This window comes from Corvus kubaryi, unplaced genomic scaffold, assembly GCF_017639235.1.
Source record: "Corvus kubaryi isolate FWS band 111438036 unplaced genomic scaffold, C.kubaryi_AGA036_p1.0 37386, whole genome shotgun sequence".
NCBI lineage: Eukaryota > Metazoa > Chordata > Aves > Passeriformes > Corvidae > Corvus > Corvus kubaryi.
In genome coordinates, this window is record NW_024581128.1 from 282742 (window position 1) to 300141 (window position 17400).

The 17400-nt window shown below is 45.3% G+C and overlaps 1 protein-coding gene across 5 annotated transcripts in view; it reads left to right on the forward strand.

The window, feature by feature from the left end:
- The first annotated feature begins 668 nt into the window (after positions 1-668).
- ATL2 (atlastin GTPase 2) overlaps positions 669-17400 on the forward strand; it is a 41183-nt gene continuing 24451 nt past the window's right edge. For 3 of the 5 annotated variants that reach the window (XR_006017543.1, XM_042036759.1, XM_042036760.1), the window contains exon 1: positions 669-1295. Coding sequence is in view for 4 of the 5 variants with exons in the window: in XM_042036759.1 (XP_041892693.1) it covers positions 1166-1295 (130 nt within the window). In the remaining variant the exon portion in view is untranslated. The remainder of the gene's footprint in view (positions 1296-17400) is intronic. The other 2 variants (XM_042036762.1, XM_042036761.1) reach the window with 2 other exon arrangements.

Here is a 17400-nt window from a genome sequence, read left to right on the forward strand (position 1 = left end):
TGCTTTCTCTTTCTTGAGCACTTGTCCTGCGGCCAGCTAAAAAGGCATCTCCTCTCAGCATGTGGGACAGCTTCAGGTTCAGGAGATTTAGTAAAATGGATTTTTCCTCCTCCTTCACAACTTGTTTTCTGCTCCCAAATGCCTCTGCTTTCTTGGAGTTCACTGCAGAAGAACAACCAGGCTTGGATTCATACCGTGTCTCACCTTGGCTTTTCTTGTGTGAGCCCCAGGTTATGCAAACACTCGCAGGTAGCTACAAGCTCGGGGCTGTGCTGAGCACTCTCTAATGACGCACAGCAACTTTTAGATCACCTGTATGACAAATGAAGGCAGCCCTGAATATGAGAGAGATGCCCTTGGGAAATGTGAAGCACCAGAAAAAAATGCATATGAAACCAAGATTACCTGTTTACAGGGCTGAGATCTTTGCCGAGGTGGTGAGGCAAACATCAACCAACCTGGGCAGGACCGAGCAGCGTGTTCCTGTATGTGGGCAGGGCACAGGAATGGGTGCTGGGAAGAGGGAGCCAACGGGAGGATCCAGCTGCAGAGTGGGCAGAGGCTCAGGGAGCAGCACATCTTCCAGGGCCAGCTGGCACTGAGCAGAGGGAGGAGCGTTCCAGCTGGAAGAGGTGGGAGGCTGTGAGTAGATGAAGTCCATGAGTAGTAGGGCTGTGGTACTGCAGCCTGGGTGTCTTTTAGAAAAAAGCAAGACAAAGTGCCTTACAGGGCTTTTCCAAACTCTGGGAGGGCACGTGTTTGCCTCTGGGAGCAAGGCCGAGATCCAGATGGATTTCCCAGTGGGAATCTGTTAAGACCTCTCAGACTTGCCTTAGTGACACAGCTCCCTTGGTGGTGTCTGCTGGGAGGGCAGCTGACCACTGCCTGCCCTGGCTGTTCCCAGTGCTAGTGCTGGTTCACCACTGCAGAGCTGGCCTCTCCTTGCTTCCCCAGTCTTATTCCTTGGGAAGCCCTGGGTGGTCCTAGCAACTGCAGCCAGAGGGTTGGAGGTGCCTTATTGCTGCGGACAGGGTGGGTTTCAGAAGAGCCACCTTTATCTCACAGCTGTCTGTCCTCAGCTCCTGACTGCCTGCAGCACTGCGCAATCTGGAAGAAGGAGTGGGAATCACCTGGTCACTAGTTTGGACTCCACAGCCTGAACCAGATGAGGAAAGAGGTTGGTAAGCGCAGAAGCACCAACGGAGATGTCTCCAGCTTATCCCAGGACCCTCAGCCCTCCAAGGTGGGACATGGCTCTGTTCCCCAGCCCAGGAGTGGTGCTCAGCATGCTTCAGGTAGGTGTTTGGCTTAAGGATTTGTCATCATACAGATCATCTTAAACAAATCCAACTGTATTGCACAGGTTAGCTGATGGGGATAGAGAAACACTTTATACAGAAAGACATAAAGAACCCAAGTCTGATTCAGCCTTTCCTAGTGTCCAGTGGGTGCCTCTGCCTGCATGAGTCAGGAACTGGCCAGTCCCCTGCCATGCTGTGGTGCCCGAAGACCAGGAGACATTGTGGTGGCTGTTTCCCTTCCAGCCGCAGGAAGGGACAGCTCTCCAAGCTGCCTTTGGCTCATTGCATGGGTGACACTGGTGCTGTTGACTGGCCCAGAGTGGTTTTGGGACAAGCTTGGGACAGCAGACTTTTTAGAGCAGCATGGCCAAATCCAGGAGAAGATGCTGTCTGTAGTACAAAACTGTGACTTTGGTGGCTGAGGGGACTACTGGCCCAGCCTGCACTTGCGGGTCAGACGTGTCCTTCTGCTCCAGCAATCGCTTCCCACCACAGCCTGCCTGTGATTTGCACAGTTGTTCCCAAGCTACTTCCAGGCCAAATCCACAGCCAGTTTAAGCAGTTTCAATCCTAATTCCTTTCCTAGCCTGGCTCAGATGAATATAGCTTGGATTGTGGTGGAGATGGGGACCTTTGCAACCAGGAGAAGACATGTTGATAGCAAAACCCTCAGCTCAGAAAATGTCTTCTTCCTTCCTGCAAACATAAGGGGACAGAATTAAGGCTGAGCTTTCTGACCTCCAAGTTCTCGACTTCTGCTCTCACGTTACAGCAGCAGCAAATCCTGTTGCATGAAGCAGAAATCTATCTGTCTGAACACGCACTATTTACTCTTCTCTGCATAAACTGTTCCAGACTTGACCAGGAACAAAGCAGAATTAGGAAACTTCTTTAATATTGTGGCGTTTCCCCCCCTGTTTTTTTTAGATTTCATATTGAGCTACTGAATCTTACATTTGCCAGCTAACAGTGTTTCTAGCTTTCAATGTGTTTTACTTCAAGCTATTTCCCTTTGCCTGATTGCCTGAAATATCTCTGAAATACCACTGCATACAGAGTGTGCTCTGCCTTCTTTCTGATGGAAAGAAAATTTTCCTTGGCTTGGTATGAGGTTAGAAGGACAAGCAATGGCCCACTCATTTTCACCAAATAAGTAGAGGATATTAAAACTGCAAAAGGCCAATGGCAACATTTTTAGGTTTTTTTCTCGCATTCATATGAACGCTTTTGTACTAAGGGGTTGAATCCTGCTTCCATTTATGCTGATGTAAATCTAGAATAATAAAGTTCTTTTACAGAACTGCATATTTTATTAATCCAAGTGTCATAACTAGAATTGAATATATGATAGTAGTTTGATTGTTGTATCCTTCTGCAGTTCTCACTTGCTGTGATTACAGCATCTTTTAGATATTTTAATCTCTTTTTCATGTGTTGTAGATGTTAAACTTTCTGACACAAGGGCTGTCAGTGTAAGCACAGCAGGAGGTATCATGAGCCCTTATGTTAGGAAACCCCTTAGGCGCTACTTCAATAGGAAAGGGTGGAAAGCAATGTTTGGAAAGCAGTTTTAGGTGCTTCCATGATAGTTAGTTGGTTTTGACTTTGAAAATCTCTTCTAAGCTTTCCCTCTACCTCTGTTTTGGGAGAACCGAACTCTGTTTGCTTTTAAGATTGCTGTCACTCACAAGCTGCCTCTCCAGGACCAAATAAGTTAGCACAGCTAAAGACTGAGAAAAATGGTTTCTACAGAGAGCATTGCCACAGTGAGGTGGGGTTTTGCAAACCTGTTGCTCACTTCACATGACGATTAATTGGACATTGTGTTCTTCTAACAAGTGACAAGGTCATACTGACCAATTTGCTTGTGGAGGTTTACACAACCTTTAGCCATAGGAGACCTCACAGACTTAAAAACTCCGTGCAGTAAGGGCAGCTCGCTTTCACAGCTGGCCTTTTAAAAGCATGAAGCAAGGTCAGTTCGGGTTGAGAGGAACTAGACTCCTGCAAACCCCAGAACCTGCAGGAATGTTTGGTTCCTTGGAAACTTGTATGGCTTGTTCTCATTGAGAGCTGTCCTCCTGCGTGTTTCCAGCCCGAGTGCAGCAGCACTGCTACAGTGAGGAGTGCGGAGCTGGGGTTACGGCTGGAAATGCAGAGCGGTCCGGTCGCTCTCCTGGCTGCCCCCAGGGCCCAGCAGAGGTGGAATGGGACGCGAGGGCCCAGCAGGATGAGGGTGGAGGTGGACAGCAGCACACGGGTGACGGTCCGGCTGTGCGCTCCACATCAGCGAGCTGCGCCGGCTGCTGCGGCCGAGGGCGCGAGGGATCCCGGAGGGATGCGCAGCCTGAGGAGGTGTTTTGTGTAGCTTGGGGGCTCCTCACCCTGTGCCCCGCTGGAGCCTCTCTGCTCCATCTCAGCGTGACGCGGGGTGCGGGGCCCTGAGGGAGGCACCCACCCACAGCTCAGCCCGGGGGCCGGGCTGAGCCGGGCAGCTGTGTGTGTGTGTGTGTGTGTCTGTGTGTGTGTGTTTGTTTGTCTGTGTGTGTACGCGTCTCTGTGTGTGTCTCTCTCTCCCAGCCCCGCGTTGCCCTCACGCCTCCCGGCCCCTCAGCGCTCCCCCCTCCCGCTGGTGCCCTCGGGGGCTCCGGCCCCGCCCCTCGCGAGGCCCCGCCCCGCGCGCCGCCGGCGGGCGATAAAGGTCTCGCGGCGGAGCTCTGACGTCACGGGGAGTTAATTTTAAACCCGGACAAGATGGCGGCGAGGGACGCGGCGCGGCGCGCGGGCCCGGCCCGCCACCGGCCCGCCCCGGCAGGTAACGCGGCCCAGGGGCGGCGGCGGCGGTACCGGGGGCGGCGGCGGGGCTGAGCCCGCGGGGTCGGCCCGGAGCGCAGGGCTGGGTGGCCCAGCGACGCCGGGCGGCGCCGGGGGAAAAGGCCCCCGTGTCTCCCCCCTCCTCAAAATGGCGTGGGCGACCGCCCGCCCCCGAGCGGCGTCGGGGAAACCGCGGCGACGGCCCCTGCGCCTGGCCCGCGGTCGCTCCCCGGCGGGGTGACCCCGCTTTCCCCGCGCTGCGGCCGGGGCCTCCCCCGCTGCAGTCGGCGGCCCGTGCCGGAGCAGGGGCGGCCCGGGGGCCACTGTCGGTGACCTTATTCCCCGCTGCGGTGCGGCCGGGCCTCACCGTGTGTGCCTCACCCCCGTGAGGAGCGGGGGGCACTATCGTTGCACAGTGCCGGGACCGGAGCCAGATAGCCCGGAGGGCGCCGACTTTCCCGGGGCCGAGTTGGCTGGCGGAGGGAGCAGCCCCGGGCAGCTCGGGGAAGGAGGGGACTGAGCTGTGTCGGCCCGTCCCCCCCATGGAGCTGGTGCGTTCCGCTGTCAGCGCTGCTCTTGCCTGTAATCTGTCCCCTGGTGGGGATGGGACATGGGTTTGGCTGGGTGTTCAGCCTCGGGTGTGCTGGAGTCTGCGCAGTGTGTTTTTTAAAGTGTGGGTATTCCTCAAGAACGACTTAAAAGCTGGGTGCTCGTAGCAGTGTCTCTGCCGTACGCTTGGCGAGGGGGCACCTGGGACTTGTGAGGGTTGTACTGACTCGAGCTCTGAGTTGGATCATGTGAGGTTTTTAGCACTGCACTGGAACACTGAACTGTTTGGACATCTTTGTTGTGTAACTCTCACTTAATTTGGAAGCAGAACGATTGGACTGGGCACAATTAAATAAAACCTATCAGATGCTATGTGCCACGATTGGTTTCAATTGCTTGATTTGCAAGCCAGCTAGAGATAGGGAAATCTAGCTGCACTATAAACTGGGAGATATGGAGTGACAACTCACCTGGCTTGATTTACAGGGAGGAGAAGGCAGTGCTTCTGAGCATCAGGAAAAGTTTGAATGTGTTTGCCAGCACTGCAATTTGAATAATTTAAAAGAGCCCAGAGATTGAAACTGAGGCTATGATACTGCTTTACTGCTCAAGGACTGATTTCTCTCCCTCCCAGTGCTGCTCAGTTTTCTTTGATTTCAGTTTTCTGTGGTTTTTGCCACTGTGTCATTTAGTAATCTCAAAGCATTAGATTAGTGCATCGTTTTCTCAAGGTCATAAAAGTGCCAGCACACCTGTAATAAGTGGCCTGTAATTAGCTGTGTCATCATTAGCAGTGGAAACATGCACATGTCACTCTTGGTTGCTTATGAACTTCAGTCACGGAACAACTTAGGTGATCGGGTCTGCATGTAAAGCTATGGATGATCTGTGCAGAAGGGCTTTCTGTACAGTGAAATAAAGCAGAGTGATAGGTTGGAGTAGTTACAAGAGCAGCAGTGTAACAGGAGACACCTGTAACTCCTCCTGTACCATTACTGAGTGTTGCTTAACAGCTGTTACGTTCTAGCTTACCCTAAAATCAATAATCGTGTTACAGCACCTGCTCAAATAATAGCAATAGCTCTTTGTTTTTTTGGTTGGAATTATTTTGGAAGCAGTGAGTGGAGTTGAGGAAGGCAGTATTCTTTCCTTTTCACGTTCACTTGCCTGCAACTTAAAAGCATTTCTGAAATAGTTCTAGCACAGAACACTTTAACTTGAATTGTTGTAAAAGCATTGTTTTAAACATGACAGTCTGTCCTGGTTTAGGAGGCCAGGCAGCTCTTGTTCATGTTGGATGGACAGGAATGCTTGAGCCATGTCTTGCAAGAGTCCTGATACTTCTTAGGCACCTTGTGTCAACTGCAGTCCCTGTGGTTTGCTTAAATATCAGTGATTAATATTTGCTTACTGACTGTACTAATAAAGTAGCACTGACCGGAGTGAGGTACTGTGATAGATGAGGGATTGTTTTCTCTTCCTGCCCTAATAATAACAGGGACACTACCTCATGCTGGCCAGCCTGGGTAGGAGCAGGTCTGTCAGGGGGAGAAGGGCTGGGGATTTTCCTCCAGTGTAATAGAAGAGCACTTATCTCCTGGTGGCAGTGTCACACCCTCCCCAACTTTGAGTTTACCTGGCTTCCAAACCAGATGTCATAAGCAGATGGAAATGCAGGTATCAATTCCATGTCCTTGTTGGGTTGGTAGTGAACCACCAGCACCAGCGTGATCGCAGGCTTCACTTCAGCACTGTAATAAACGCAGTTTTAACTTTGTGCCTGTTGTTAGTAGATCGTTGTGCGTCTTGTCACAGCCCATGGAAGTTTCAAGGGCATTCGTAAGGAAAACTACCAATATTCACTCAAATGTCACCTTGCATAACTCAGGTTTGAAGTTGCTTCTGTTCTTACATTGTGGTTATGAACAGACCCCATCCCTGGGATGATTTTTGATATTCATGGCAGTCTTTGAATGGGATGTTTTAAACTTTAAAATCAGGTGGAGTTGTTGCCTTGTTTTTTAATTTACTTAATTTCTTTTTCTACTGTTGCTGCATGCTGTGCCTATAATGTGATCTGCAAGCTTCCTGAGCGCATTTTTTCAACTTTTTGCTAAGGGCTGCATTTACTTCTTAAACTTACTATACCAGTTGTTAGTATTTTAGGTTTTGTCTTTAACCTCAACTATCTAAGGTGAACAAGGCATAAAAAATATTTTCCAAGTTTCTGCATAGGCAGATATGCTGTATTTGCCATTGGTCAACAACTGAAAAAATTCAGAAATACTTACATATGGTGGTTCTTTAGACTTTACTCTTGCTGAAGCATGACTGGGTTTCTTTTTTAAAAACATTTTCAGCAACCTGAACTTCCTGAGATGTCCTGGAGGAAAGATAGAAGTAGCTTTCCTTGTTTTTGGAAGGTTGTTCTTGATATGATACAAAGAATTATTATCTCATCCTGTAGCTGATTTTAAGGTCACGGTGCTGTGTAGGGAGTTGATTTACGTGAATACACTTCTGAGGTTGGGATTTGTGTCTGAATAACCAGAACAAGCAAATGAGCAAGTTTGAGATATATGTGAAAAGACTGCTCAGATTGATGTCTGCTGTTTCAGTTAGCTGCAAAGAAATGACTGATAAGAAATAAGTGATGTCTTTTAGGATAAGGATTATAATCAAGGCATTTTTAAGAGCAAATTAATGCATAATAGGAACTTGTGTTCTGCGAGCATTGGTAACTAACTTGCCTGACCTTTAGCTTCTGTTTATTTCTGAAATAATGTATTCTGTGTAGTGTTCATTTCCAGAGAAGCAAGATTTCATGTGTTTGTCAAGCTTTTTTGAAATGCTTTGAATATAAAAGTTGTAAGAACTTTTAAAGTTCCTTCCTTCAACTCCCCAAGCTGGAGGAAGGCATTTAAACTTGAAATTTGAACCACTGCCCGCTTAATCCTGGAGGTAAATCTGAGGAGTTTAGGTATTTGTCTTTTCCCCCACACTGCTATTTCTGATTTGGCTGACTGTATCTCCTGGGACTTGAAGGTAATGCTCATTGTTTTCTGTAGGTGTAGAGATGAGTTACTGGGAGATGTTCTTGGGTGTAAGTTAATGCTACCTGTTGGTGTTTAACTGGAGCTCTTGCTCTGCAGCAAAGCAAGGAGCTCACTGTCCCCCTTTGTGTTTGGGAGGGAGCCCACATCCCTGTTTTAGTGCCAGAATTGTCTCCACAGGATGTGTAAGCATGTGAACAACCTCGTAAAGTTATCTATTCAGTTCGGAATCTGTCACTGAGAATTCCGGCTGCTCCACGGGGTTGTCACTCCCTGAAGTAACAAGACTGGTTTATATCTCATTTTAGTGTGAGAATAGTAGATTTTTGTGCTAAGTGTGATCTTTGAAGCTAAATAAGTATCTCCTTTCATTAACTAAACAGGGAAAAAAAGAAAAGCTACGCTAATTTTATTATGCTTAGTAGCTGGCTTCTCTTTAAGGTTGGAAGAACTTAAAGTAGAATGTTTGCCACCAAAGATGGCGCTACTGAGCATCCAAGGCAATCCAGAAGAAGTTACCTGAGTAAATGCAGGTAAGCTGGATATTAGAATTCCTGTTTGATGCCCATTTGATGAACTTACAAGCAGGACTAATAGGATATCAAGTATAAGGTGAAAGAGAAGTCCACTTGGGTCTTTGCAGAAATGATTTATGAAAGACCAGCTTCTTTTAAAAGAATGGCCCTGCTCTTATTTATCATGGAGGAATAGGTAGGAGATCTGGCAAAACTCTAAGACTGCATAAAGTGTCTTTTGGGGAAGGATTTTCTGTTCACAGCTTGGTTACTTGGCCTCCATTTACACCCTGTATGAGAGATATTCTGGTATGCTTTACTGGGAGGGGAGATGTCTCATGTAGTTATTTTTTTCTTGTCCTAAATGTATTTTCAGCTTTGTTTTCAGTGCAGATGATGAGCAAATGGTGGTTGCATTTTCAGCCCTGTATATTGTTGATTTTTGTGTGGCAAGGTGGGGTTTGCTACTGCAGGTCATGGTCAGTTTCTCTTAAAGGAGTGGAATAGAAGCCGAAATGCTGAAGACTTGAACTGATAAGCTGTTGTACAGATTGTAGATGTGGAATGTAGAATACAATTTCCAGTGAATTGATATTTGAGAGTAGAACTTAATTTACTCTTGCGCAGTTGTTGCTCCAGTGCCATCAGAATCAGGTTCCAGTCTGTAGTTAGTGTCAAATTATAATGCATTTATTTTCCCACCATCACCTCAGAGATAAGCATGTTGAATTTACAAGTTCTTACTGGTCTCAGTAAAATATTTGGAATGTCTTTTTGAGTAGTATATTGGATAATGGTTCCAGGATAGCAAGGTGGAGTTTTTTTACTTGGATTGAAAATTACAGAAACTTGTTGGAGAACATGTGTCAACTGCTTTTACTGACGTGTTAGGACTGCTTTCCCTATGTTGTGTATACTTGGAAAAGTTGTTCTCACCTCTTATCTCCTCTAGCAGGGTGGTACTGCTGAGTGGAAGAATAAGTGCAGTTATTTTAGCTGTCTCTTTAAACACAACCCCGTGATACTACTGCCTGCAAACTTGCTGTCTTGTTCCCCTCCCCTCCTCGACCTCTTCTGCATTAAAGAAAGGATCTTCTGGCTTTTACCCGTAGGTGTTCGTTTACCTTGGTCTGTGTAGTGTGATGTACTTGGGGAACTGTAAACTTTTGTGAAATAAAAAATTCAGTCTGTCTGTCAACCCATTGCCTAATAGGGAAATCATCACAGCCGTGATTTCAGGGGAGGAGCAGTCACTTGAAGTATGTGAACTCCTAGGCATGGAGACGGAAGCTTGGCCTCCTTTAATGTATTGCTTAGACATGAAATAATAGTGAAAATGACTGCTGTAGAAAATGAGGTTAAGGTTCTTGATATAATCATTTTTCTTGAAGCAAGAAGCCATCTTGCTTTTAAGAGAATTAAGTTTCTTAAATACTTTGTAATCCTGAGCTAAGGAACTGTTTTTGTCAAGATTTTAAACATTGCCTTGAAGCTGCCCTCAAATCAGTTAACACTTGTCTTTCAGGGAGCAAAGTCTTAAGCTTGTCATTAGGATAGGAAGGAAATGCAGTTCAGATTTCTTAAAAGGAAATCATACTGCTGGTATGTCAGACTTGTTAGCAAATAAATTGCTTGGAAAAGTGCAGTAAGTAATGATTTTGAGGGTTAGGACACAGAGCTGGAGTATTTTCTAAAGCTAATAGTACTATAGAAAGGAACAGCTACTGAAGACCTACGTGTTATGTGCTGAGATTTTTATTTTGAAACCTTTCAAAATAAAATACTGCTGGTACAAACATTAAGAAATGCAGCTTTTGCTTTTAAACTTTTAAAATTAATTTAATAAATTAATAAAATTAATTTTTTAAAATAGAAAAATGAACATGCTATCTACTGTGAACGTTTGGATAGCAAATGTGATTAAATGCTTGTAGAACCTTCAGATGCTATGAGAAGTCCTGGTTGTTTGAGAAGACCCTTGAAATGCAATTTGGTGCTTTTGAAGAGGTTGGAAGTTGGCTTGTGAAAGACTGGATATTATTCTTAAGAGTCTTGTTGTAAGTACTTCGAGTTGCAGACATATCACTGTGTCATTAATCAAATATCAAACTGAGCTGTTCTTTAGTCTAATCTCTTGTTGACTTATTTCTGTGGCACATTAGGACTAGATTAAGCTTTTGTGAGCTTTGAAGAGGATCACACTGCTATCTTTCTCTGTTTCAGTTAATCTTCTAATCCTAGACTTCTCTCCCCAGTGTTTACTCTCTATACTGTAAGGAAAGATTTCATGGACCCACCAAATGAGGACATTAAATATGATCTACAGAGACTACACTGTTGGTTGGAGGGGAGTGCTAAAACAAACAGAGTTTGTAGAGTTGTCTTTCCCTCTTCCTTCTCCACCCAAGTGAAAGATGTGTATTAAAACATTGTGGTCTCAACATATGGTAGTCCTGCAGAAAAGCATTTAGATTATCCAGATGTATATAGATGAGTTTGAGAACTTGATGTAAAGAGAAGTAGTAAGCAGCCCCCCCCGTGTTTGTTCTTGTCAGGATGATAAGTGTGGCTTGCCTTAAATCTGGGGTTGCTGACTTCTTTCCTTTCAATTCTATACCTCTAGGCTTGACTGGCCAGCAGCCACCAAGGTACACATGACAATGGCATTTCCTGTTGCAGGAAAATGTGTTTAAAAATCAAAAATGCTCCGGTTGTTGAGACTTGTTTTGTAGCAGTGGCTGATGTTTCTGTGGTAAGAAGACTCTTGAATGATGTTAAAAGTCCTTAGGTAAGTGGGTAAGTCTTGAGCCCTTTGAGCATAGGAAGGTGCTTGTATGGAACTGAGCCACTGAAGTGTGTGTTATAATGTCCTTGGGACAACTTAAGTAGTGTTTTTGAAATCAATGTGTTTCTAGCCTCCTCTGTAGTAGGCACAGCTCTTAGCAGGTGCAGTGTATTCAGTAGGTGTGTTCAAGGGAATACTCCTCTAGTGCAGGAAGGACTGTGCCAAGCTCGAGGTCTTCCCACCAGTTGCACATCCTGGCCTGCAAAATACTGACAGACTGAAAGCTGTGGTAACCTCCATTTGTAAGGGAAGGAAACCTTGTTCTTAAGTGAAGGTTAACAAATGTGTTGGCTATCCCAGCTAAAATCTGGACTTTCAGATAGAGACAAATCTTTGGCAACACACAGTCAGATCCCGTTACAGCCCAGTTGTCTACTCATCTTTGCAGTGTTATCACATATCACTAAGTCAGTTCCTACATGAATGTGCTTCTTAACTGTACTTGTGAGTTTTGGGATTCTGAAGAAATTTTCCAGCTGAACTAGGTTGTAGTCACAGAGCTGAACTTTTCTTTTGGCACCAGTGCCCAGTGAAGCAGTTTGTGCCTCCCCCTCAGTGGTGCTGGTGCAGCTGTTTCAGAGGCTGTAGAGTGCACAGAACATCACTTGGTGTTCAAGGTAAGTTGGTGCTGGACCTGGGACAGCAGTGCCAGCACAGAGAGCAGCAGCCCTGGACTGTTGAACAGTACAGCTGAACTGTGCCCTGCAGAGGAGACTGCGTAGCTCTGCTGTTTGTTTGTCTTCAGTTCTAGTGCTTGTTGGATTCCTATTGGAGGTGATACAGTTTGTGGGAAACTGCTTGTATTGGATTGCTTTTTCTGCTGGTTTGGCTTCTTTAGCTGACTCTAAGCAGCATTGGATACATGGCAAAATTAGCAGGAAAGGCAGTGTGGTGCTGCATGGTGCTGGAAATGGGAAAGAGTGGGAGAGCCCCTGTGAGGGGGTGGTTAAGACTCAGCTGTGCTATTGAAACAGGCTTGAAGAGGCAACGGGGAGAGAGGAGGAGGCAGTTACTGGCACTGTCCTGTTGGCAGAGTTAATGTACTTTGAGCTGTTGCCTTAACAAGGGATTTGTGTGTAGCAGCAGCACTGATGCCTGGCAGAGACTCAGGAGTTGTGGCAGTAGGTGTGGGGCTTTGAAGTGTATGGACTTGGGTACTGTATCAATTATTGTGGGTTAATTGCAGGAAAGGGATATGGCAGCCCAGGCCTGTTTCTCTGTGTGCTTAGCAGCAGGGACCCTGATAAAAACTATTTTTGTTGTAGCTATGTGAGAAAAATCTCTTCCTCCAGTGGAGATAAAGTGAACACATGCGAAATGTGATTTGTTTGGGTTTTTTTGTTTCAATTCTCTTTGACTGTGCCTTGTGTGCAACTTTTTTCCTGTTTTGATTCACATTTTTGATCTGGGTGTTAATTGTGTTGACACATGGTGTGTTTCCCATGTTACACTTCCCTTTCATCTCGTGGGTGTCAGTGACCCCACCAGGTTAAGAACAATTAAGAAGGGAGAAGGAGAAGAAACTGACATACTCCCTGGAGTTGTCTGCAGGTAGTTACTGTATCAGTTTTGCAAACTGTGTGATCTAGAGAAGACGGTTTTTTTAAAGAGACCTACACTCTCTCTCTACTATCCTTTATTCTTTGAAATGAAATGTAGAATTCTGGAGTTCACTGCTGGAAGGCTTTCTTAGCTGCAGGAACTGAAAGAGAGATGGGAAGCTGAGTGTGAACTGAGCTTGGGCTAAAAGATCACTTTTGGTTGGAAGCTTCATCTAATTGTTAAGGTTGGAAAAGACCTCTAATATCAGAGTCCAACTGTTAGCCTGGTGCTGCCACGTTCACCACTAACAGCATGTCCCCAAGTGTCACATCCACTTGTTTTTTGAACGCTTCCAGGTATGCTGATTCTACCCCTTCCTGGGTCAGCCTGTTCCAATGCCTGACCACCCTTTCCATGAAGAAATGTTTCCTAATATCCAACCTAAACCTTCCCTGGCACCATTTGAGGCCATTTCTCATCTTGTCACTTGTTACCTGGGAGAAGAGACCACCCCCACCTCACTACAGCCTCCTTTCAGGGAGTTAGAGAGAATGCTAAGGTCACCCCGAGGCTCCTTTTCTCCAGGCTAAACTCCCGCAGCACCCTCAGCTGCTCCTCAGAAGAGTTGTGCTGCAGGCCCTTCACCAGCACCTCAGTGTCTTTCTTTCAGTGAGGGGCTCAAAGCTGAACCCAGTACTTGAGGTGTGGCCTCACCAGTGCTAAGTACAGGAGGTTGGTCACCACCCTCATCCTACGGGCCACACTATTGCTGGCATTCAGCTTGCTAGAAGCAAAAAAGAAAAGTTAAAGCATCTTTGGTTTACTGTGTTTCCTTAAACATCTTGGTGTTCCTGACTGGCAGCTTGTTTATCCTGGAAATGAGTATGCAACCCGACCCTTTGGCACACCTTCCTGTATAGCCAAAGGGAGCGCTCGCTTTGCTTTCTGCTGAGCTCCTCCGTGGCCATGGTGCAGATGCATCTCTGTAACTAAACCACTTCTGACTGGCAATCTAAAGACCAAACATGGGGTCATTGCAGTTGGCATCTCTCACTTTATTCTTTTTTCCTTATTCTCGCTCAAAATACCAATTTAGGTTAGCTGCTCACTGTTTAAATTACTGGCTGCTGACATGAGGGTACATACAAAGTACATAAAACGTAGTTCTGGCCTAAACCAATTAGAAAATACTGATTTCTTGAGTGAGCAACAGCCTTAAATAAAATCGCTCTGAAATACAAACAGAAGTCTGCCTGGTTTAAATGCGCGTGGCCTGCAAGGATCCAGTTAGCTTTCAGTGTTCATGAGGAGCTGTCACTTGCCATTTCCAGAGTTCATGGTGAACTGGGGCATTGTCGGATCTGGAGTGCTCTCGTTCCCATCCTCAGGAACCTGTGTGATGGGTAAGAAAGGAGAGAAAAGGTGAGCAAGAGGCCTTTTAGTGCTTTCATCTGCTCTTAGTGTTTTAATACAGCTTTCTTTGGGGGAGGCTGGAAAAGTGCTGGTGAATCTTTCTGTGGATAGAGATCCTGTTAGGTCCTTCAGTGAGTGTGCTATTAATAGCTGTGATTTTTGGGCAGAGGGGAAGAAGGAGGAGAAGCACGCTTTGCCACTATCCCTACCCTGCACGATTTTTCTTGTAGCTATGGAGAAACATCTTTCTTACCAAGTTCATAATGTGCTTTCTAAAAAGCAGTCCTTTTATATAATTTTTTTTTTTTACTTACTGAGTTTGTACTGCTTCTGTCTTAGTCTCTGCTTATTTGCATTCTCTTACTTGTATTTGTTGAGAAGAGCTGAATTTGAGGGTTGACTTTTTTTGCTACATGTTTTCATTATATGAAGTTTCCCTCTCGTTTTTTGGTCCCCATAAATGGGGAGCACCAAATGCCAGCTTATCAGTATTTTGTGTAGGGGAGAGCTGTCAGCTCCTGCGTGCATGCAGACCTTCAGCAGAGAAGCAATTTAAGGCACTTAGGAGTAGTGCTTCTGAGTTATCTAGGTCATCAGAATATCTTCTTTTTCCCCTTGCCTGGCAGAATTGTAGTTTCAGGTGCTTCTTGCTTCAGCTCACAGTTTATGTAACAGTTCTAGATGTGTGCCTGTAACATCCCATTACCCTGAAGGAACAGAGAGTTAAATGTGTCTTCCCCCTGTACCCTGCCCCTACTCCTCTGTCCAAACAAATCTTTGGAACTTAGCTCATCAGTCCTATTTGTAGCTGAAATATTCGAAATATTTAATTATTTCTGGCCTTAAAATGAGCTACTTGGCACTATTTACTAGTCAGCAATAAGAAAGCAGCGATGCATTAAGGTCTGTGGCAGCCCCATGGCTTTCATGTGAGTTTATTGCATGGAGCAGGACTACTGGAAAAAGGGGAGGACAATTTTGTGGCTTAAATCTAGTGATTTTTTTTTTTTTTTTTTTTTAGTAGATGTGTCCAAATAAGGTTTGAAGGTTAACATATTTTCTTTCTGTGCTCTGGAACTCACTTCATACATGCCTACCCTTTCCTTCGTTCACTACACCAAAACAAGAAGCGTTTAGTTTGTCTCCTTTCTCTCAAAGGAAAATTTCCTACGTAAAGCACTGAGAGAATGCCTTACATTTAAATGCAGTGCAGCAAGTTTCCTCATGATAAGTTATTTTAAGCTTTTGATTCAAGCCGTGAACTCCCTCAGGGTGTGGAGGTTGAACAAAATTTCAAGCAAGATGGCTTGATCTTAGTGTAGCTCGCTTCAGTTTGCTTTTCACCGTTCAGGTGATGGTGGGGGGAGCCTGTCAAGCATCTGCATTGTAATGTGAGCAGGGGATTTGAGCTGCTATTGTATGGAGGCAAGTGTGTGGTGCTGTAGAGCACCAGAAAAAAGAGTTCAGGGATGGTGAAAGCTGAAGTATCTAGGGGTACTGGAAGTCTCAATTTGAAGCTGACTTCTAGCAAGGTGCAAACAAGATATTAAGACTACCAGCTAGAAGATGTACAGCTTTATACTCTTTAAACTCCTTGTGATAGAGCAAATGGAAGTACTGATGAGGGACAGCTACACTAATGAAAGTGACTTCAAACTAAAAAGCAAATGGGATTTAAGTTTATTTTAATGTTGTTCTGCATTTGTGGGCAGTTGTTTGTGTTCAACTCACTGTCCATAGAAGCAGTTACTAATTGTGATTCAGTGCTTGTTGATCAAAAGTCTGTACTGTTTCTAAAACCAGCTGAATTTGATAATTAGTATGTGCCTTTTCTTTTTCTTGAAAGAATGTGGATAATATGTTTAAAGATCTCAAGCTGTATTTAGGTTGAAACTTAAAGGCAAGTGTGTTAGTACTTTCAATTAATGTGCTTAAAGGGAAGAACTTGCATTTAAAGCAGGCTGTCTCTTATTTTCATGGCATGCAGGTGTCTGAGTGTTTTCACTCCTGTGTTCTTACACTGCAGGACAAGTAGGTCATCAGCTGCTGGCTGTGTACTTAGGGGAACCAGGCTTTTCATTCTACCTCATGTTTTAAGAAATAGCTTATTTAGTTGGGTTTGTTCAGTTGAAATACTGTCTGCATACACAGGAAGCTACTGTTCTCAAAATCTGGCTTAGTATTTCAACAAATGGTGCTTGTTCTGGATACTTAACTGGTGAGAATAAATAGCAGACCTGCTGTAGTTGTTACTGAGTGGAGTGAGGAGTTTATAGGGAAAGTGAGTGGTAGTATCTTCTCTTGGCTATATTTGCTCCCATTCAAATCTGTCTGCTTCTGTGTCTTGCTGTACAACGTTGCTTCTCTTGTGTCTCCCAGCCTGTTTGACCTGGGTTAGGAAGGGATTGTGTCAGTCAGAACCATGCATTACCCCACAGGTTCGAATGGAATAATTCAGGTTGGAAGAAGCCAAAATGACGTAGGGAATGATTGGTGAACAGCCACAGTAATAGATTTGAATGGATGGCAGACTTCAGGGACAAGTCCAGCTGATGATCTTTTTGCATCATCTCCCGACAGAGCAGCAGACCTGACCTTAGTCTGGAGTCTGTTATTTCAGTACTACAGAAACTTCAAAGGTCAGATGAACAACTCGAAAAAAGAAAAATACAGCTGTGACCTTCTGGGCCTGCAGCACTGTGCTACAAGTTCTAGTGCCATATGGTTTGACAGATGAGAATTCTTCTGTATGTACTAAAAGCCTGAGGTTCAGATCTTCTGTGCACATGGGAATTTCCAACTGCATAGTGATCAACCCCATGAGTGAGTTGGATGAATCTACCAGCCTGTCTGTAATACTGTGGCAGGAGGCAGCATTGCCTCTCTGCTCTGTATGCAGAACATGGAACATTGTGCTAAAACAACCACCCCCTGTGTGAATGTATTGGGATGGATGTGCTGGGTTGGTAACTCCATTACAGGGGTGGAACTGGGCTTAGCAAAGTGTTAAAATGCACTCTAAAAACCAAACAAAACCCTCAAACCAACAAAAGTCTGTTGTTTTGGTTGCCTCTGTAGCAGTACCAAAATGTACTGTCATGGAGACCTGTATAGCGGTGCTGCCATGAGCTTTGCAAGTCCAAGGTACTGTCTAGTTGGCTAGGAAGACTTAAGTGTAGAAGTGGTCATTCTGTGAATGCCACCTCTTCTAAAGTTAGTACTCATCTCTTATATTTGACTTGCTGGGACTGGACTATTGCAAGAATCTAGAGCAGTCTGTGGGCTTTAGAACAAATCAGCTTAAATTCTGAGTTTTAAGTAGTACACTGTGACCGTGCTGGGGCAGGCGAGGAGTGGGGGGCAACCAA